The sequence below is a fragment of the Dinoponera quadriceps genome, unplaced genomic scaffold (assembly GCF_001313825.1).
Source record: "Dinoponera quadriceps isolate SergipeBrazil2010 unplaced genomic scaffold, ASM131382v1 scaffold3579, whole genome shotgun sequence".
Taxonomy (NCBI): Eukaryota; Metazoa; Arthropoda; class Insecta; order Hymenoptera; family Formicidae; genus Dinoponera; species Dinoponera quadriceps.
This window is the reverse complement of record NW_014557637.1, coordinates 837,058-858,649: the sequence shown is the minus strand read 5'-3', so window position 1 is coordinate 858,649 and position 21,592 is coordinate 837,058. Positions and strand designations below refer to the sequence as shown.

Genomic DNA, 21,592 nt, shown 5'->3' with positions numbered 1-21,592 from the left:
GACGAGCCGCGACACTCGCGAGTTGCCAATTTCATCTTGGCATTCGATAGAGCGATGTTCCGTGTTCGGAGATCGCTTATTTATCAGGTGTGTTTCGCAATTACCGATACTTGAACTTTAATAAAGAATTCGTCAGGCCATTTGCAAGATGCTAATCGCGAAAACGAAATTTCCGAATGTTCAATCCTTTCATCTTAGATTTTTCGGCTTTTGTTGGATTATCAGATGTATCTTTATACAAGATGAGGCAATTTACCATCCTGAATATCTTCGAAATACGAGAATATAAGAGAAACTCATCTCACAGAAATTGCATCAATATAAATCTTCTCCTATAAATATAAATTTGTTTCATCTTTATCTAGTAATTAATGAAATATTTTTATTTCCCGAAGATACCCAACGCGGTTATTGCTTCACCCTGTGCATTACCGAATTTTAAATTATCTATTTACGCTATAATACCGGTTGCATCATTGCGAAAGATCAATGGACAACAAGTGAAACCTAACGGTGCGATTTCCAGGGAGACGAGCAACGGCCGGACGGTCCTGAGAAGAATGATGAATATCGGACGAGGTTATATGTCATACGCGGGGTGGCACAATGAAAGCATACGACTTTACCTGCCACGTAACGCTACGATAAAAGGATAACAAGCCCGACGAGGCCGAATAGCGGCGCAACCGCAGCTGCCTTCTTAGTCGTGGCCGAACGCTAACCTTCGATTCGCTACGCTAATGCTTTCAATTTACCCGATAATGCTTGTGACGCATTTCCAGTGTGAAGAAACGAAATTGCTGGATATAACGAGATACGCGCAGCTACGACGGACGTTTAATAGCGCGGCAATTAACTCTCCGTTTGGTAAAGCGGAGAGAGAAATAAAGAGAGAAAGCAAGAACGAGAGAGAGAGAGAGAGTGAGAGAGAGAAAGGGGGGGGGGGGGAGGCTTTACTTTGTATCGTAATTGTTAACGTAATGCGACCGCCTAACTGTTACGTAAGTCTAATAACCACGCTCGGTGATTAACCTTGAAATCGATAGATATTTCCCTTTTTTCTCCGCGTTTAAGACTGTATTGCGAAAGTCGAAAGAATTCGAGGGTGCTCCTTATCTAGCCGAATATATGTTTTCGCCTAATCACGACATTTTATACGTGTTAAGGCAAATTGATATTTTTTTGCGAGGATGGAAGAAGGAAGGGAAAAAGCGTGACGCGTCGCGTCGCGGCGACGAAAGGCTGGGAGTGTTAAAAACCCGAACTTATCACATCGTCGGTCGGAAGCGACGAGGGTAGAAATACGCGCGCGAGTCGCGGCCGCAATTAAAAAAAGACGACGCTCTTTATTAAAGGTCTCGCGCGCGCGCGAACTACACCACCCTCGAATAGGCGACGTTATTCCGGGTATTTCTCGCGGCATTTCCCGCGCCGCTGCCGCGATGTTCACGCTCGTTAAACCGCGTTTGTGTGTTGCGCACGACGGAAAGAAGAACGTCGGAGCGACACACACGCGTAAATACACACGCGGCCGATAAAATCCGCCGTCTGTTCGGCGGCACGTGTGGAATACAGAGGGGTGCTCTGAATTCGCGTGTGTATATTCAGGCAAGCGTGACGGAACCGGGCAGAAATGGAACCAACCAGCCATCCTCTCTGTATGTCTCTCTCTCTCTCTCTCTCTTCCTGCCCCTTCGACACAAGGTGTAATTAATTTTTTAATAGCGTGGAATCGCGTCTTTTCCGAGCCGGCGCGCCGGACGTGGCTGTTTCATTGCCAGTTACCCGCGCTCGTCGCGCGTCGTCGTCGAGGATAATTCGATCGATCATATTCGGCCAGGAACACCACGTCGCGTTTGAGTGAAATAATTGGGATCTTCGAGCGGAAGAGCATACGATTAACTCGCAGGTGGCCGTGAAAACACTAAAATTGGCAACATGTTGAAATAATAATTATGTTTGCGATATAATAAATTAATTGCCGTATATTCGAGTTTTATATGTAATTTTCAAATACTATATAACAAAATGTTCATTTGGTGATTAATAATTAAGGAAGGTAAGTATATATCTATTTTGTTTTTGCAGAGTGATGCGTCTCGAGACATTTTTTCGAGAGATTTCTGCCCCCTGTAAAACTGCGATGCCAACGAGAAAATATAAGAAATATTATAGTTTTGAAGGCTCGGGAAAAAGTAAATGTGGCAGGTTTTAACCGGAATACACACGTGAATTTTTCTGAACGAATTTTTCTATCTTTACGAAAGGAACCGGAAACATCCGTGGAGAAATGGAAAAATTTTTTTGAACGGTCCTTATTTCCAAACTATCGCGCTTCGAAATAATTGCGCTCCGAAGTCCTCACGGAGCCTTCGGGGAAGCGCAACGAATCAAAATGTGACGGTGCGTATCTACGCTTGGAGTGATCCAAGTGGGTCGGTTCTGCGGTTCATTCGATGCACAAGAAAGGAACGGAATGGGCAGAATGAATGAATTAAAACTGTGCCGCGCGTAAGTATTCCCGATACACGATTCTCTGCGCAATACAATAGCAGCAATGCAACATAGCGCGGTGGCGCTCGGTGATGTCGATATTCGGTGCGGTAATGCGCGAAGGAAAACGCTCCCCACACTCGCGTGTGCTCAGTGTCGCTATTTTCCCGATATATCGCGCTCGATAGCGGATTAGCAAACCGATACAACGGGCGCTGCGCTCGTCCGGAGGATCGATCGATCGTCGTGCGAGAACCACTGACTTCGGGGGGACTGCGCTATTGTAACAGGAATACTCATTACGAACTTATAATAATATGCAACCGCGAACGCGCGCAACCTATGCATGCTAATGGCATCTGCCGATAGAAATAATTTCCTCGTGGCGGTACCAACGGCCATGCTACACGGGACGAGAGAGAGAGAGAGACCTGGCCGGTTTCGTCACACGCATCTGCGACAGCGCTTAATTGTTTACGACAAGGCTGTTGCTCCGGCATTCTGTCAATCATTTTCACGTGCGTGCATGCGTGCTCGTCGCGACCTACGTCGATATTATGTTGCGCTCGACGTGGAAATGATTAAACGCGCTATTATTACGCCGAGTGTAATAGGAGTGCATGAGAATAAGTCCGTAATGAGTATTCTCTTGTGTGTACGGCGGTTCCGAAGTTCCAGTGGTTCTTTCGGTGACGATCGATTTTTACATTCGACGTCGTTGACTATAAACGAAATACCTCGTCTTATGAACGACAAAAAAATTTATCGGCCGTGTTATCATCATTCGGGGCCGCCCACTGTACTCGGGATTATTGTCGAGTAGTAATAATCGTTCGCCCCGGCCGATTTCGCTAATTTTCAGATATCGTTTCCTGAGACGACGACGACGACGACCATCGTCGTTGGCATACCGGGGCTAAGGACACCGGCGAGCAGCTCTCGCGGCCCTGAAATAAAACTGAATAACGGGCGAAACAATTCCGCGTTTACGACGAGTGGCGCCGTAAACAGGATAAGACGCAACCGTAAAGCTCCGGTGCACAAGTCGCACGCGGATATTTTTATTTCGGCGGCCCCCCCGACGCGACGCCTTCGCCCGCTGTTCGCTCGCTGGACGCCCATCGCACCCTCTTCCTGCCCTCGTCGCGATCGACGTTCCGATTAATGATCCACGTTTTGCGGAATACGACCGGCGAGCTCCAGAGGGGATCGCCGACCTGCGACGTGAACGAGCCCCCCGGGGGTGCCCCGAAATAGACTCTTTAAACTCCCTCGATGCTCCTGACGTCGATTAAGAACGTAAAACAACACATTTCAATTGTAAATGTATAAATAATTGGGAAATTACTGGTGAAAAACTGGTGAAAATTAGAAGAAATTAATGCTCTCAATAACAATAATAGTAATTATAATAATTATTCTTATATTATTCGGTATTCATTTTTATATTTTTTAGATATTATGTTACATATTATTATTATCAATTAGCTGAATCGGCCAAGTAAAAGTTCAAGTGAACGAAATCCAAGGCAGAATCTTTGTCCCTCTTTCTCCCGATATTGTTTCCGATGACTTATGCTTCAATTAATACACCAACGTTCGCAGAAACGATCTCAAAACGCACCGGCGGATCTCGAGTAAATCTCGACGTTAAACGCGCTTCGATTTACACGGAGACGCGAGAACAAAGTCCCCCGGACGCGGATATCTCTTTCTCTCTCTCTCTCTTTCTTATACACACGCGCGTCCCGCCGAGCGAAACCTCGCTCCGGTCGTCGTCGCTTCCTTCTGCGTCTATTTTCGTTGTATGTGCGCTTGTACGCGGCTAGAGGAAGTCGTCGCGCGCAGTGCACGTGGTATTCTGTCCACCGCCGTTTCCGTCTTTCTGCCTGCCTGCCTGGCCGGCGCGCATTCGCTACCGATCCATTCGGTACGTTTATTTCTGCTTACTTCGCGAACGTCTCGGTACACCGCGCACCGGGTCGCAGTCGGCGGATCTGACCTCTGCGATGATGACGATGCCGACGTGACTCGTTAACGAAGTCGATTATCCCGAAAGAAGTCGTTATTTCTTCATTCGAATCGAAAGAGATTGATATCACGCGCGAGCGGACGGTGCCGGGTCGATGTGTGCGATAAATCTCGCGGCCGTCGGCTCTAATCTTCGGACACAGCTTAGAGAACGCGCATCCTCGCTCGCTATGCGCGAGTACTCACGCGAGCCGAGCGTACCAAGGCTATACAAGCTCTCTCGGCGCTTCGTCGCGAGCAGGTCTGGGTCTTCGAATGAAGTCGCGCATTAGCGCGCGAGAGTGCAGAGGCGACGCAGAATGCCGGCAGCGTGGCGTCGTGTTTATCCAGACGGCGAATAAACACGCTCACCTGAGTACCCAGCGCGGCGGGAGCACCTGCTCGATTCCGAATATCGCGTCGCAGAGAGTACCACGAATACTCCTCTCCCCTCCGGGGATATGACCCGGCCGAAGTTACCGATCATCCGTGCGATTCGATCTCTCGAGAGATTCGGCTGGGACACGCGTTCGACTAGATCGCCGCTAAACAATGGAAATGACCTAATCCAAACGGTAACTTACCGAAAATTATCCAATACTTTTGGGGGGGGGAGGAGGGGAGCTGGCAAAATAGTATAATTTAGGAAAAAATTACAGAAGTAAAAAAAATGTTGATATAAAGCCCAAAGAGAACATTTAGCCTTTAAGATAAGTAAAATTTTAGTTTTAAAATTTTGGAGACGAACCAGGGTTTTTCCAATTTTTTCGGTTTATTTTTTTTTTACGGAATAAAATAAGCCTGGTAGGTTTAACCGAACACACATGAATTGTTTTAAACGAATTTTTCTACTCTCGAAACAGAAGCTGAAGAAACCCGCGGAAAAATGGAAAAACTGTTTTTTTTTTCCGAAACTTTAAAATCATAAGTAAAACACTTTATTTAATTCATATTTTCCATAAAACATTTTTATTATTTGATTTAATATATTCTCTATTTTAGCTGCCACAGTTAGATTTTAGTTCCTGATTAATTTTTTCTCTGAATGTTGATCGTTTCATGGGCGGAAATTTACGCACCTGTCTCTCTAACGGAATTTCCGAAAAACCCAGGTATTATATCGACATAACGTCGAAAAAGCATGGCATGAATACACTTTGAGGAAAAAAAATCGCTATATTTTAAGGAAAATAATTCTAAAATTGTATCGAGTTTTTTTGCTGCGGTTGTTTACCCGCTAAACTTAGTTGGCACGAGTAAATTTTCTGGGAAAGTTGTTTGTTACTATTATTAGTGACATTTTACGTTTCATCACATTGAGATAGAAAAGATCTCTTCGTTTTTATCCATCTTTCCGATCGGCAGATAAAAGTGTCGATTCCAATTTTAATTTTGTTTCTGAAGAGACGACATCAAAGATGAATATCTTTTATCGATACGAGTGACATTTTCAAGACTTCATAAAAAGATTTTCGTTTTCAATTTAATACTGTTATATATATAAGCCTGTACGTCTTCTCACGTCAGATGTAGACAGTATTCGAGCGAAAAGAAGTGATAAATGTTTAACAACTATCCAAGAATATTCGATACGCTGCTTTTAGAAACCTTACAGGTACAGGAAAAAATATTTTACGGTATTGTCCTGAGAGAAGGTATTGTCCGTAATGAAAGCTACGTGTTTTACTGTCGATGAAAACATTAGCCAGTGTCTCTAAGCGAACCGTGTTAATACCGTAAAAACACGTTTATATTAATGCCGTCGCACCGATATTTTTACGATGTCAAAACAAATCATGTGAAACGAAGATTCGCGCTGGCTAAGTAGAAATAATCACCTCTGCACAGTGAAAAATTTCGTGTTAAAAATGATCCGTTCAAATATTATCATTTTAACATGGAGAAAAAGTGCACAAATCTAATGTTAAATTAACACATTCACTTTGTCAACATATGCATAATGCAAAATTACATTGGATCAGTTTTTCCAACTCCAATGTTCACGAAATTTTTTACTGTGTATAAATATAGGAAACCAAATATAAGGCGTAAAATTTTTAACAGGGAATGTTATAACCAAATATAAAACGTGAAATTTTTTACGGGGTCGGTAATTTCGACGATTACTCAAATAATGCTATTTAGTAATCGACGAAGTTCGATCGAGTGTGACGGGTTTGTCCACAAATGGAGGATAATTAGCGACAATACCCGGTTCTAACTGCATTCTTGCCGTTGCGGTTACCTGCGCGCTGAACTAACGATCACCTGCCCGACCTCAGTTAACCGACTCGAGAACCGATTCCCAGTTGCACGTCGATAACTGATCACAGGATGCCTCGAACTGGCATCGTAAGTTTTGCTCAAATTCGAGGCATCGTTAAACAATATATCTCTGTGTGTGTGTCACACATCCAAAAGATATGAAATCTTTATATATACAAAGTATATAATAAAATATATGATATATCAGTGTGTCATACACGTATGCATTACATATACGCTTAAAATTTCGACGGAGATAAAAATTTTAATAGATAAATACCTGTTAAATTGCAAATGTAACGATAATATTACGTTTCTACCGCAAATTCGAATATCGACACGCACATACAAGTGCGTAAAATTCGTTGGCACCAAGATGGCGCCCAGATGTAAGAAAGCACGAAATGGACGGTCGAATTTATCCTATCTCAGGATCGACCATGTAATTTCGTCGTCTTAAAGTCGTCTTTAAGTAAGGCGTCTTTAAGATATCTTAAAAACGTCTTATGTCCCGGTTTTAGGTTTTATATTGTCTGATGGAAAAGGATGGTAATGGATACATTAATATGGCTGATATCTACGAACAATGAGACGTGAATGTCATACTATTTATACGATTCCGTACATATCTTTCGGAACCATTTTCCGTAAGAGTTAACGACCTGGTAGTACATACAAATCTGTGGATCGTTACCCAGAATAAATCGCAAGGTTGCGTTCGCTCCTTCACATCGTTCTCAGGTTCGCGATTTCGCGATCGTCTCGGCGAATTTGCGGGAAAGACCGCTTTCGTTCACACGAGCATGCACACTAACCTCAATGCGAGGCGACGAGTGGACGAAGAGCAACGGGCCGTTGCTACATGGTGAACGACGTCGCATCTCCCCGGCGTCAGTCGTTGCTTCATTTGCGTTGCTGCAGGTCCCACGACATCCACCTTGACGAGGATGACGAAGATAACGGTGACGGGCAGGTCGAGGACGACGGTGGACGCACTATGACTCGCGTTCGATAGAATTTCGCGGCGGCCGACGCGACGCACATAGCCGCGCGCGTTCGAACTGAAGTTCGTGCGTTCACGTGATCCAACGGCCGAGCGTATTCGCCAATCAAACGGCGGCACCGCTGGAACCGGCGGCGTGCGTTGCTATTCGCCCGTCACCTTGCGTCCCCCATGAATCGCGCGTCCGACTAGACGATGACGACGACGACAACTAAGCGCGAGACGGCGGCGACGTTTGAATCGCGCTAGTCGATGCCCGCGGCCGAAGGGAGCCCCGATGCTTACACCCGCGTTTCCAGGCGACGAGCCAGACCCCCGCGCATGACCCTTGCGCGTGTAACGCGAATCGTTACGTTGTAATCGCGGATACGCGTACACACGACGACGAAGGCCGATATTCCGGACCGGATATCGGGACCTTCTTGATATATCCAAGGCGGACAAATCGAATCCTGTTGACTCGAATATTGACGACGAAGAGCTCCTCTCGCGAGCTCACGAGATAGAGAAACAGCTCAAACTACCGATGAGCACCGAAAATGGTGGTCGACTCGGCCTACTTCGGGGAATCGCCGAAACCCCGACAGAGCGATTGTCGACGTATCAGCATGGGGAATCATGGGAATGATGCTCGTCGACGGTACGCGGCGTATTTACATAGCTAGCTCGCGATAGGCAGACAACGAGCGCTGAGTGTACATCAGGTCGACAGAAATACCCAGCTGCACGTCTTTCGTAGACATTTATTTGCGAGATAGAGATAGAAAGAGACAGAGTGGATAGATAGACAGATAAATAGAGAAAGAAAGAAAGAAAGAGAGAGAGAGATATATATAAATATAAGAGTTACTCGCACGCCACTGCGAAATCGGCGATTATCGCGTCGCCGGCGAACGCGCTCTGTCGCGACACGCTCTAGTGACTTTGTAGAGCGCAACGTGAGTCCGTCCGCGAGCAACGCGCCGGTGTCCTTGAACGTGCCGCATATCTCGTTCTCCAATGTCCCGGAGCTCGCGTATCGACACGCCCGTATCGTCCGCAGGATAACGCCCCGACGGGGGATTAAGGCTGGCGACCCCCCGCGGCGCCAGCATTATCTCCCGGCCGTGTGACAGCCCGACCGAGTGCTCCGCGTTGTGTGCACCGTGCGATAATCATCGGCGCGCCCGGCCCGGCGGATCTAGTGACTTTCGGCGCGACGTGGTAAGCGGCCTGAGGCGATGAGCAGCGACAACAGCAGCAGGCCGATGGCGAGGGGAACGACGTCGAGCGACAGCCACGACGAGCGATGCTCCGGGTCGGCCACGAGGAGGAGGAGGTCGTGCAGGCTCTCGTAGAGGAGACGATGCGCGCTGCGCAGGGCGGTGACGAACGAGTCGCCGGCGACGCGAGCGTCGTTGCCGCAGCAGTCGTACGACATGTGACGGCTGGCGAAAGCCGCTGCTATCAGTGTCGTTCACAGGACGCGGTGACGCGCCGGTGCGACCCGATGTGACCTCTGCGAAGCTCCCGGTCCCGACGATGACGACGCGGTAGTGGTGGAGGAGGCAGCGCGCGAGAGAGAGAAATCGAGAGCGCTCGCGACGTCTCGCGAAAGGACGCGCGAGTAAACGAGCGCGAACGAACGTGCGAGCGAGCGACACTTGCCGGTGAACGCCAAGCGGGTTTTCGCTTTCGACTGAAATCGAATGGGCTAGACCGCCCGCCTGGCCGCGACAGCCGCGTGTGGGTGCGTCGATGGGCGCACGCGTGCGTGCACGCAGCACACGCGTTCCCTCGCGATATACCGCGCGCCGCTACGCGATTAATATCGCGCGCGCGCGCCGCGCGATGCGCGGCCGATACGAGGCCTCTCCGCTGATAACGCGCGCTCGTGCGCCGCGAAACCTCCTCTTTTTTTTCGTTCGATTGCACGGGGAAAAAATAGCGTTCTACTGGTGAGAAGAGCGATCGCTCGGTTTACCTTCCTTCCTTCCTTCCTTCCTTTGAGTAATCGTTATTATTCGACAAAGAATATTGTTTTGATAATAATCTTAAGGCCGGCCTCGCCAACTCGCTCTCCGGTTAACTTGATCAATCGATTGAATTATGATAACATTAGTTGTTAGTCCACGTATGTTTTCAAAGAGGTGGATTTATAAATCCGGTTTTAAGGAATCGACGGGTGAAGTCATTTTGGCGGTTATATTAGCAAAATATATTCAAACGGTCACGTTATTTGTCCTTATTTATCTTGTACGCTCATGCGGTCGTGCGATTTTATAGAAATCAATTGACGGTAGGGATTGATCAAGACCGTTTCTCTCTCTCTCTCGTCTAAACAAACACGTATCTAAAGTAGTTGCAATCATGGCGATTGCTAAATCAGATTATAGCGTCGCCGTGTAAATATAATCTCTCTCGTGAGACGTGTGCCTGTATGCGCGGTATTCGAAAAAAATTATCCATCTTCATCTGATCGTATGTGCCGATTTCAATCGCGTACAAAAACGCGCTATCGATAGATCTGTCTTTTTTTTACCTGAACTAGGTCGCAGTTTTTGCCTTTAGAATGAAATGGGTGTGTGACCTAGCGTTCAAGGAAAAAGGAATGAAGTTCCCACGACGCATTGGTTCGACTAAAAGGAACGGGTTTGTGATATCTTTCAGTAAGCAAAATGTTTTTAGACTTTCGAATGAAAATCTCAAGAGCTACATTAATCCCCTTTCAGCTTATCGACTTAATTAGATTAGACATTATGAGTATCGTGATATAGCAGGAGATGATGTGAGAGAAACGTTCTTTTTTCTCCGTTGCTTTTGACGTTGATACTTCACGATGTTCGAAAGAGGAGGGGGAAGTGGAAGAAGGAGGAAGCGCGGTCGGTATGTAAAAGGATCGTATGTGAACTCAACTTACAAAACGCGGATGTGCAGATGAGACCGCGTGGCGATTAAGTTACGCACGTGTCACTTATCAATGACAGGTGTGACATGGATACGTATCTGCAAAAGTCACGTGCGTCGCCGCAATCACGCGGTGTCTCGTGTGATAAAACGAACGTGAGGAGAGAACGTCAGAGGAAGTTCGAGTCGGAGAATCTTTAATTTAAGATATCGCTGAGGCTGAATGAACAATTGACGGAATATTAAAAATTACTAACAGGCGCACAAAAAAGTTGGGATTTTATGAATTTACAAAAGGAATTATATTCCAAGTTAAAATCAAAATAAGCCGTAAGTTGTAGAATTTATGTCGACGCGTCCGTTAGTTAAAAAAAAAGCTCGTGTAAGTTGATGCCTTTTTTATATTCGATACTTGACAACACTTGTGTGATAAGAAGTACTTGTATACAAAAATTCCTTGGCAAAAACCCGCGTCGCTTTTTCCTCATCGAGAACATCTTTGTTTCAAACGTGAAATTTCTCACAGGTTTAAGAGCCCACACAGGCGATCATTAAAGCCGATACACCGTAATCGTCGACTACAAAGTAATCAATTAACAAATGGCAGTCGTTAATCCGATAGGCAGGAAGCAATCTGTGGAAAGCGTTAATTGAGATGAGTAAACGTAATGTCGTTGGAATTTTTTAAGAACAGACACCGCATCGTTACGTCGTCTAACTATACGATACCTGCACGCGAAACGGTGTGAATGACGCTTTAGACAACACTATAGCTATCATCCCGAGCCTGTGGAAGCAAAGGAATGCCACTCCGCGACCGACTGTGAAAGTGGTATTAATTACAGCCTTTTAATGCGTCGACATTTTTTCGCCCTGCTTTTTTTGTATCTTTTCAGGAGGGGAACACGAAGCAATCGTGTCCCGCGCGAAAATACGCTCCCGGGGAGAGTACTCGTCTCGTGTCCGCTCGACGTTGGATTTAACATTGACCGGTGTGTTAAATTGAGCTCGAAATTAGTAAATCTAACACCGAGGCCGGATTAATAAAATACAAAGTGTACACTATTTTAATATCGCGCGTCAAAAGTGGAAAGTGATCGAAATAATATCTGCCTAAAATCGCGCAAGATTTCAGCTAACACGAGGGAAGTAAAAAGTGCATCTCGAAATTACCAAAACTATGTACAGGTTTATTCGTATCGCGCGGCATAGATTTCGTAGTACTTATACTGTTTAGAAGTACAAGAGATACGAGTAATCTAGTACGGATAATTTAGTTACTGGAATAACTTGGTACAAATAACCTAGTACTAATATTATACACATATACAGTACACAGCTTAACGCAAAAAATGTTGTATTAAAAACGGTCTATTGAAATTTATATATTACTTTAACATAGGAAATATGTTAAAAGGTATAAAAGTATATATTTAAATTAATATATTCACCTTGTTAAAGTAACGAAAATTTCAATGTGTTATTTTTAACACAAGATTTTTTATTGTATAGTAACCTAGTATACTGATAGTACTTGTACACTTGATTTCAATACAGTTTGAACACTTTTTTTTAATGCAGTTTAGAACGCAGGTGATGTCCAATAAGAAAACTTGTTTTTGAATAATTGCTAGAAAATAAATTCCCCCACGGGACATCAGTTATCATTTCGAACCATATATATCAACCGAGTGTACTATTTAGGAATACAAGTAATCTATTCCTTATCCTACTGTTAAAAATACTGTATATCTTAATAAATATATTCTTTAAATATCATATTTTATACGATAGCTTAATCGGTTACTTTTTTTCATCGTTTAGATTATACTTTGTCTTCAGTTTGTCCAGATCCTCCATCTTTTTATCGACATCAATCCGTTTAAATGCCTTATTGCTCTGATAATATAGAACCACCAGATAACGATTACATACATTGAAACCACTCAAGTGATCGCATGCATTCTTTGCATCAAATATGTCTTCATACACGACAAACGCTGTGCCTCTTGTTTCAGCCGTGTTACCCCTGAAATAATAACCAAATTCGTTATATAAAATAAATTTGTTAAGAGAAATTCTTTTACTCCATTCAACTACATTGACCACATTACTTACACCCTGATTTGCCTGATAGCTCCATATTTGCCAAATATATCATACATTTCTTCAGCCGTAATTTTGTATGGCAAATTTCTTATATATAATACCCTGTTCACTTCCGGAGGAAGCCTCACCTTTAAAATATAGATTTCATTCATGTTAGAAAACAACAAAAATACAGGGAGCTATATTTTCGGTACGTGAGGTTAGGTCTCGTTAATATAACATTTATCATCGTCATAACTTATGAATTTTGCAATTTTTTCTTTACTCACATTAGCACGGCGTTGCAACATTGCCATCGTCATCTTGGCGAGAGTTTATTTTATTGATTATTTTATAAAAGAAGAGAACACTTCAGAACAACCTCGCAAACACGGAACGACAAGATGCGTGGGATGACTTCTCGCTAATGCAAGGCCAGAGCCATGGTAGCCAATCTCTTGTACTGCAAGTGACAAGCATTGAATTTTTTTACAAATAGAAATAAACTGGACAAATAACTGTCATGGACAAAATAATCGTAATTTTTACCGGCGATAGATCGTTAAATTTATCCATTATTTTTTTGATTACCACAACGCGTAGCAAACGTTTCACATTGAAGCCCGCGGCATTTTTTTCGTGTTGGATTCTAGTGAAATTTAGTGACATACTATGTGACATAGAAATGCTGTATATCATTTGGCGCGTTTCCATCCAGCAAATAATCCAGCAGGTAAAAACGCACCGTGTGCCACGGACTTTAGTTCCAAAGTCTCCGCTACGAGTCGCCACTTACCTTAACGAAGATTCGATGTGGGATCCTACGGACATCACCAATGTTTTCATACATTTCTCAATAAAAGAAATTAACGCTGTAATGAAACTAAACAATAGATCAGAAATGCCATCACTTTTTAAGTAGTATAATTCAACAGCGGGTGAGAAATCTTTTCATTTTATCAGAAAAGAAAATGGAAAGTGGCAACAGATTAATTTCCATTCTCATTCTGCAGCCGAGAGAGATTATTTTTATAAAAAAAAATTGTTAAACAGAATCGTCCAATTATCGTCATTTTTAGTTACAGCCCGACGAAGTTCTTTTTATTTCACGATGGTCACTTTCATCGTTACTACCGTTACCTTTAGTTAATTGCAAGGTCTCCGCTACGAGCCGCTGCGGTCTTCATTGAGAAACCGAGATTTATTAATGCGAAGTAAGAGCTCTTCTGATCTGACGATGACTTATACTGTTGTGAAATAAATATTCAACCAGGATAAATATCCAAGTGATTTTCGGTGAAAATACGTACATGGAGGAGCCGTAGAGCTCGAAATATGATCATGACGAGACATGGGGGATCCCGATTAGGTTAGGAATCCTATAGACAAGTATGTATATCCAATTGTCATCCACACGCCGAAATTGTATCACGAATTTGTTCCTCTGTAATTTAATATTTCGCTCGAACGGAGAATTATGTAAGTTCGGAGGACGTTAGGTCTTTTATGTATCGTCGTAACTGATCGTAACGACAATGACACAACTGAAAGTTCCAAAATCTCTCGCAGGTCCTGTCACGCTCACTCGGACAGACGAGATCTTCGTTAGATGGTGTGGCATAAGGCGGATAAAATGATGCATTACGGGCCGTGGGTTCAGCATCAAGCTATGTTGGACAATCACCAGTGTTACGCGCCGTACATCAATGTGATGCCATCCTTTCAGCATCGCAACCATGAACATCATCAACTGGCCGAGGAGGAGAACGAACAGACCGGGGACGAGACACACGATACGATGACACCTGCTACTTCTGGGGAGCGTAGTTCCAGTGCGGATCTCTTCAGATTGGAATTCGCAGCTGCTCAATGGTCCAAACTGGTCTCTAATGCGGAAGGTTTATTCACGAAGCTCATGACAAGTAACATCCTGCCGCACACGGATCAGGATCAAATTGAGCAGTGGCTGTGCATGAAGCAGGAGTACGAGGAATGTATATCTGGCGACGATACCACCAGTATACAAGGATATACAGAGAATATAAGGAGATCGTTGGAACGTATCGAGGAAGTAACGGAGACCGATGAGAAGACGGACGAGTCTGCGAATCAAATGAAACTCAAGCTCAATTCTAACTGCACCACCAGCTCCGAAAGCGAATTATCTAATGCTGACGACGACGAAGATGAGGAGGAGGAGGAGGACGAAGAAGAGGACGAAGACGAGGATGAGGAAGAGGAGGACCAGAGCGACGCGAGTTCGGAAAACCCGGACTTCCTGGAGAAACTGGACGAATGCATCGGCAAGTTCAAGATAGACACGGACAGGAGCATCGACTCGAAGAAGGACGAGTTCAGAGAAACGAACATCGAGATTGTACATCCGGCGGCGAGGTCGGTGAATAATAATTACGTGCCGATAGCGCGCTCCGTACCGGCGAGGAATCCGAATTCCCGGAGGAACTCGATGCTGCCCGGGTCCGACATGTGCAATGAAGTGCTGGTCTTCAACGACAGTCGGAAACCTTGTCAGAAGCCGATTCTCGAGAATCATCCGACGGAACGCACGAATCTGGACAATCGCGAGACGGAGGTGAACCTCAACGACAACTTCATGACGCTGCAGAACGACAATTCGCCGGATCTGCTGCTCGACGCCCTCAAGACCGCGGAGATACCCGAGCCTATTCGGGAATTGAAGGCCCTGACGATAAATAACGAGGCGAAGCAGACGCAAGTGAAGAAGATCCAGTCGGACTTGGACGGCGCGCAGAAGCGCATCGAGGAGCTGCAGACGACGATCAAGATCAAGCAACGTTTCATCGCGGACATGATGAAGAATTCGGACGCGCGCGCCAACGCGAAGCAACGGTTCCTGCGTAAGCGCAGCAAGCTCCAGGAGGAGTATTACAACACGAGGACCCAGCTGGCGCAGGCGGAGAACGCGTCCACGTACAAGGACTCGGAGGAGAAGTCGGCGCACAAGAAGGAGATCGAGCTGTACAAAAACATGGCGATACACTACGAGAAGCGTCTGATGGACATCGACATGATCAAGCAGATCGCGGGCGACTCCGCGAAGAAGGTCCTCGAGCTGGAGGGCTCGCTGAACACGTCGAAGAAGCAAATGGACAAGCTGAAGCGGCAACTGAAGAAGGAGGAGGAACGGAAGAAGCAGCTGGAGCAGGAGCTCGCGAAGGACCAGCAGAAGATCCGCGAGCTCGAGGAGAAGTACAATCTGACCGCTTCCAAGCTGAAGGAGATGCAGTCGGAGAGCGAGGACGAGAAGCAGCAGAGCGCGAAGTCGAAGAGCGCCGACAAGAAGAAGAACCTGCTGGACGTCAGCGCGAGAATATCTCATCTCGACCACGTCCTGAAGGAGAAGTCCATGGACCTGGAGAGAACCGCGGACACGGACGAGAAGGAGGCGCTGCGGCACGAGATCAGGAACCTGAGGCGCACGCGGGAATGCCTGGTGGACGAGAAATGCGACCTGGACGAGAAGCTGCAGAAGGAGCGGACTTTGACCACGGTGGAGGAGCGTAAGCTGCTGGAGTGCGGGGAGACGATCGAGGCGATCGACGCGATGATCGAGCATAAGAACGAGATGATCTGCGGCAGGAAGGACTTCTTCAGCGAGAACCAGTCTCAGCGCGAGAAGGGCGAGCGGGTGCTGATGGAGAGGCTGAAGAAGCTCTCCCACGGCGAGATAATAACGCTCTTCGTCAAGTACTTCCACAAGGTGATCGACCTGAAGGAGAGCTCGAAGAACTTGGAGGTGCAGATCACGGAGCTGGAGGCTCGCATCGCCAGCCAGGACTGGGAGATGGGGACGCAGCAGATGGAGGCCAAGAGGAGGATCGTGCTGCTGCAGAGGCAGTACGAAGAGAAGCTGCACCATATGCTCAAGTACTTGGCCGAGGAGACCGGCAGCTCCGGCCATGAGCGATTCGACAAGGACTCCGAGCTCGTCAAGTACAAAAGGGAGAACAGGGCGCTGAAGAAGCGCCTGGCGGACGTGGAGGTGCTGCTCAAGGGCACACCGCCGCGAACAGCCAGTCCCTGTAGGATCCCGCAGCAAGGGCTGAAGCAGATCGCGCCCAACACCCGCTCGACCACCAAAGTGACGAGGCAGCGGAACAAGCTGATCATCCAGAAGACCACCGACTGCGACAAGAGGAAGAAGTGAGCGAGCTCGTCGGGAAGCGTCTCCGGTTTCTTGTCCATCGTGTCGTCTATCGTTTCTCTTCTATGGTGTCTCTTCTTCGCGAGCCCGACCCGACGCCCACCTCCTCGCACACGCCCCTCTCACGTACCGTCACATTTTCGCCGCCTCGTTACCTCGAGAAGGTATCGCGAGTAAATTACACGGTGAAAAACACTGAACGTTTCAAACGAAACAATATTCAATTCAAATCCAACACATTTCACACACGTCCCGAACGGTCCACGCGAATTTTTCTGTCGACTTAACACGGAGAGAACACGTTGAGAAGTAACACGAATATCACACGGTCCACGCAAAATGTTGAGATTACGTAAACGCAATATGTTAAATTAATACACGGGGTGTGTTGAGAACTTAACGCAGGAATTTTAACAAGGACCGATCTTAACACAAGTACAAAATGTTTCCTTACTGTGTAGGTATCGACAGATTGTACGGAATTTATTCTCGATCGCCGACCCGATCAGAATAATTCCCGTGGGCCTGTACGATTCACCATGCAGGATATCAGTTCCATCGCGCGAGTCAGTCATCCTTTCCGTGTTTTTGAAGAGTGTACATCGCCGTGAGAATGCACTCATGCTCGATGTGTTAGATGTTCGTTCGCGAGACAAGCGAGACGACGCGACAACTGTAACCCGACGAGAGACGCGCGAGTAGGAATCCACCGCATGCTAGTAATGTCGTTGTATTTATTACACAGGGCGCATAGTCATAGTACCGAGCTCGTAATTTAATCTCTCTTTCTCTCTCTCTCTCTCTCTCTCTCTCTAGGCACAATATAACCGCCAATTGTAATATCCTGAATCTCACTCGAGAGCGTACTACTTGCATGCTGTCCTCGTAAATCCAATGTTAATTCAATTCAGCGTTCTAAGTGTCGCGTCGACGACGTAGCTAGATACGGTCGCTTCTGATTCCGATTTTCGCGGCGACAAGCAAACAGAAAGTCAAAAAGAAAGCTCAGAGGCTCTCGCGAGCCTTATGTACAGCGATGCTCAATTACACATACGTTAAGTGATCGATAACCGAATTAATTTCAGGCCTCGAGCGACCGTTCACGAACGATGGATGTTAGTCCGGAGAAACCGGGATGTTGCGCTTGAAACGAAAGTACCGTCGACAATTTAATTACTATTAACGATTGAGTCCGAGGACAGGGTTTCCTAAGCCTATGTGAACCCACGACCCACCAGCTTTAGTAGATATNAAAAAGCGGGGGGGGGGGGGGGTGAGGGTGAATTGATTATTTATTTATACAACTTTATTTATACTTACTTTACTGCTGCTCTTTACTTTTTAATTGTTTATTGAATATAATCTTATAAGTCTATTTATTTTTATATATATATATATATATATATATATGTGATATAAGTAAAAAACGTGTTTCGTTTCCTATTTATGACAGCTTAGAGAAAAAGCTTGAAAATTTGTAAAACCACAGTAAGTAACGAAGTGTAATTTAACATTCTACAATTTCTCGCGAACCACTAGTGGATCGTGATCCATATTTTGGGAATCCCTGGTCTAGGCCGGTTAGAATTGGACCTTCGCTCGGCCGTTGTACTCCCCGGACACGGCCGTTGTTGATGCAATACGCATAATAATTCTGCCGCACGCAGTTACTGCTCATACGTCGTCGCTATTGGTTATTATTAAATATGCGTGTCCATGTACGTCGCTAAAGAAACATTCGATGGATACTGATCTCCGGTATTATTACTTTATTATTATTATTATTATTATTATTAACATCGTTTCGCGCGTAGAAAGTAGCGTCGATTGATCCGTAGCATGTGAAGAGCCAATCGCCGTGACTTCAATTTGATCGAGATCGTATCGATCCACTCTTCCAACGTAATTTATTGTAATTTTGTAAATAAATCGATATCACACGTTACACGCGAATGCTGTCTCTCTTGTTTTCCGTAACAGCTGATTCTTCCCCGAGCGGATCCGAGTGCTAGACGGAGAAAACAACTCCGTCAGCGTAACTGAATTCTCCATTGCCCAGGGACTAGAACTCGGTTGTAGGAACGGAAAGATTCTTGTAGGAGATTTCTATTCGGTCAATTGCTCTCAGTTGCTTCAACCGAGTTTAATACAGCTGAATGTCCGCACGAATGTTCTCAGTCGCGATAACGGAAACGTCATTTCTCGTCTTCTAGTTTGACAAAATTAAAAAACAAAATAATACGACATAAGTATTCTGCAATTGTTAACGATAATGTCGTTAAAAGTTACACAATATAATCACTAGGACCTTAATTCCGCCAATCTTATACTTTCGTGCAGGAACGAAGGTCTTTTCCGCGTAAAAAGAAAAAAAAAAACGCCAGAGCCATCGAGTGATCTACAGTCGAAGAGATATCTCTTGGGTTTTAGGCGGCCGGTATTCACTGGCGATTCTATATGGAGCGTTTCACTCTTACGTCGTTATCGAAATTGATGCGGGTGGTGAGGCCAGCACGGGGCTCCGCAAATGGGCCCCCGATGGCATCGATGTCCACTAAGGGTGACAAATCGTACGATCGTGTTACCGCGCCCGCTATACCGCGTTATCGGAACGCGGAGCGTCGTTCCAAATTTGCCCGTTAAGTGGCGAAAAGTATCATACCTTCACGGTACGATACTCGCGAATTGAAGACGCGCGTAATCTCTCGATGCGTTTCGCACTCGATCGAACGTCCCGAAACCAGTTGTAGCGTCCAGGTACCACGGTGCACCGTTACCATGCTCGGTACCGCGTGACAACGGAATGATCTAGATTTTCGGTGAGAAACAAAAGCAGCGTTCTCTCGGCTGCAGAAACGCTTATGGGGGCTAAGGTTGATCTCAATTTTCACTGACCTTTCGACCCTTCATAACCCTCCGGTCGAATCCGGCAATATATATATAACTGAAATTTGGTTATCAGACCTGGTTTTTAGCTATCAGAGTTAAAAACTAGATGCAGCGACAAGAAATTAGTTTAATTAAATTTCAATTCTACCGTGTGGTCAGCTAATTTTTAGTTCTTTTCTTCCAATACGAATAGCACACTAAGCAAATACCGTTTACATCCTATAATTCAAATAGAAGCTGATAAGAATAAGAATCTTATAAATACTAATACCTAATTACTTATGTACGAGCATCCGTAATATATTGTAAGGTGAAGATCGAATGGTACTTCTCGATATCGATTCGTTCGGAGCGTGTTTTTAAGTTCACCGCGAGTCAACGATTTCTAGAATCGCAGTCAATTACTGCCTCCGCAATTTATGCGAGACGCTCTTCGCGGCTCTTGTAGGATCTAAGTGCCGCGATGAAGATGAAGCAGCCTCGGTGGCCGCCGATCTTGTTCCCGGGCGCGCCTCAATATCGATCGTTAAAACGAGCACCGTCATTTTAACGGACGACACTTATTGCAACAGTTCGTGCGCGGCGATTAAATCTCACCCGCGGGTTTCATCTCGACGCATTTGTATAATAACGCGCCGAGTGGCGTCAGTTAAAAAGTCCCGTTAAAGGCAAACGACGCGTTGATCATCGGCGTTTACCGTAAAAGATCGATACAATTCGGCAAGGGCGAGGGGGAGAGGAAGAGAGAGAGAGAGAGAGAGAGGGGGGCCGCTTTAAGCGATCGAATTTTGCTGTTAAACGCGCTCGTATAATTTTTTCGGGCTTATGCGCAGGGGCGAACGACGAGAAACCCAGCGTTACGATAAACGACGTCCCGCCCTCGATAATCTCACCGAAGCGAAGAAAAACAAAGAGAATCAACTTCGGAGCGAGAGGAAGTACCGAGCGAGCGCTGAAAGAAAATATCCCTTAAGAAGACGGTGGGAATTCTAATCAATTTTTTTTTCACTTCTCTCCGGGATCTTTCCTCTCCCTCTCTCTCTATCTTCTTCTCTCTTCCTGCCGACAAATTAAAAATTTCGGCCACCGTGATTTTTCAACGGCGGTCCGACCCTGCCGACGCGACATCACTCCTCCGCGCGGTCCTCTCCTCGTTTGTGGGCATGCGGCTCGAAATAAGTTGTTATCTCCCAAGGCGCGAGTGACCGGCGGGGTATTAAGTGGCCCTACGGAGGGAGGCCGCCGGAGATATTTCGTAATGTGAAGAGGGAGAGGCGCGCACGGCGGGCAGATAATTCGATCATTAAGAAGCCCGTGACAGAGCGCGTCTCGCCGGCGTGCGAAGTACCCGTCATTACCCGTGTCCTACCGCATCAATATCCCGCGAGGTTACCAATCTCTCTCTCTCTCTCTCTCTTCCTCCCTCTCTCTCATTTTCTCTCGGCTCGGTCCGATGCAAGTACTCCGCGCGCAGCGATCGGTCCTACGCTTCGATCCGACACGCGATAAAATTTTCAATTAACGATTATCGCGTCGCCCCGTGTAATCGGATAACGCCACGGTGTTTTCGCACTGGCTACGTGACCCTAATAATTTATCCATCTGCCTAAAGTCTTCATTACGTCGCTCTTCGAGTTGCACGGGTAGAGGAAAAGCATCGAAACTGACGTACGACTTCGTCCGCTGCGCACAGCAGTTGGAGCTGAAGTGGCAGTTTTCCGCTTGCAAGCGCGTTCGGCCGTGTTGTCAGTATCGTTCGATTTTTCGTCGCG

The 21,592-nt window shown here is 45.9% G+C and overlaps 3 protein-coding genes across 3 annotated transcripts in view; 1 reads left to right on the top strand and 2 right to left on the bottom strand.

Annotated features, from left to right (window-relative positions):
- LOC106749333 (solute carrier organic anion transporter family member 3A1) overlaps positions 1 to 7,812 on the bottom strand; it is a 138,931-nt gene extending 131,119 nt beyond the window's left edge. Inside the window, exon 1 of the mRNA XM_014628697.1 lies at positions 7,584 to 7,812. The gene's annotated coding sequence lies outside the window, so the exon portion shown is untranslated. The remainder of the gene's footprint in view (positions 1 to 7,583) is intronic.
- Positions 7,813 to 12,094: 4,282 nt separating this feature from the next.
- On the bottom strand, positions 12,095 to 13,188 carry LOC106749337 (splicing factor 3B subunit 6-like protein). Its single transcript, XM_014628702.1, has 3 exons — positions 13,036 to 13,188; positions 12,776 to 12,894; positions 12,095 to 12,686 (listed from the first exon to the last, which is right to left on the bottom strand). Exons 1-3 carry the CDS (start codon positions 13,066 to 13,068, stop codon positions 12,461 to 12,463), a joined length of 378 nt encoding a protein of 125 aa, XP_014484188.1. The 5' UTR covers positions 13,069 to 13,188; the 3' UTR covers positions 12,095 to 12,460.
- A 519-nt stretch (positions 13,189 to 13,707) lies between these two features.
- Positions 13,708 to 18,884, top strand: LOC106749336 (kinesin-like protein costa). Its single transcript, XM_014628701.1, has 2 exons — positions 13,708 to 14,134; positions 14,315 to 18,884. Exon 2 carries the CDS (start codon positions 14,355 to 14,357, stop codon positions 16,932 to 16,934), a length of 2,580 nt encoding a protein of 859 aa, XP_014484187.1. The 5' UTR covers positions 13,708 to 14,134; positions 14,315 to 14,354; the 3' UTR covers positions 16,935 to 18,884.
- The last annotated feature ends 2,708 nt before the right edge of the window (positions 18,885 to 21,592 follow it).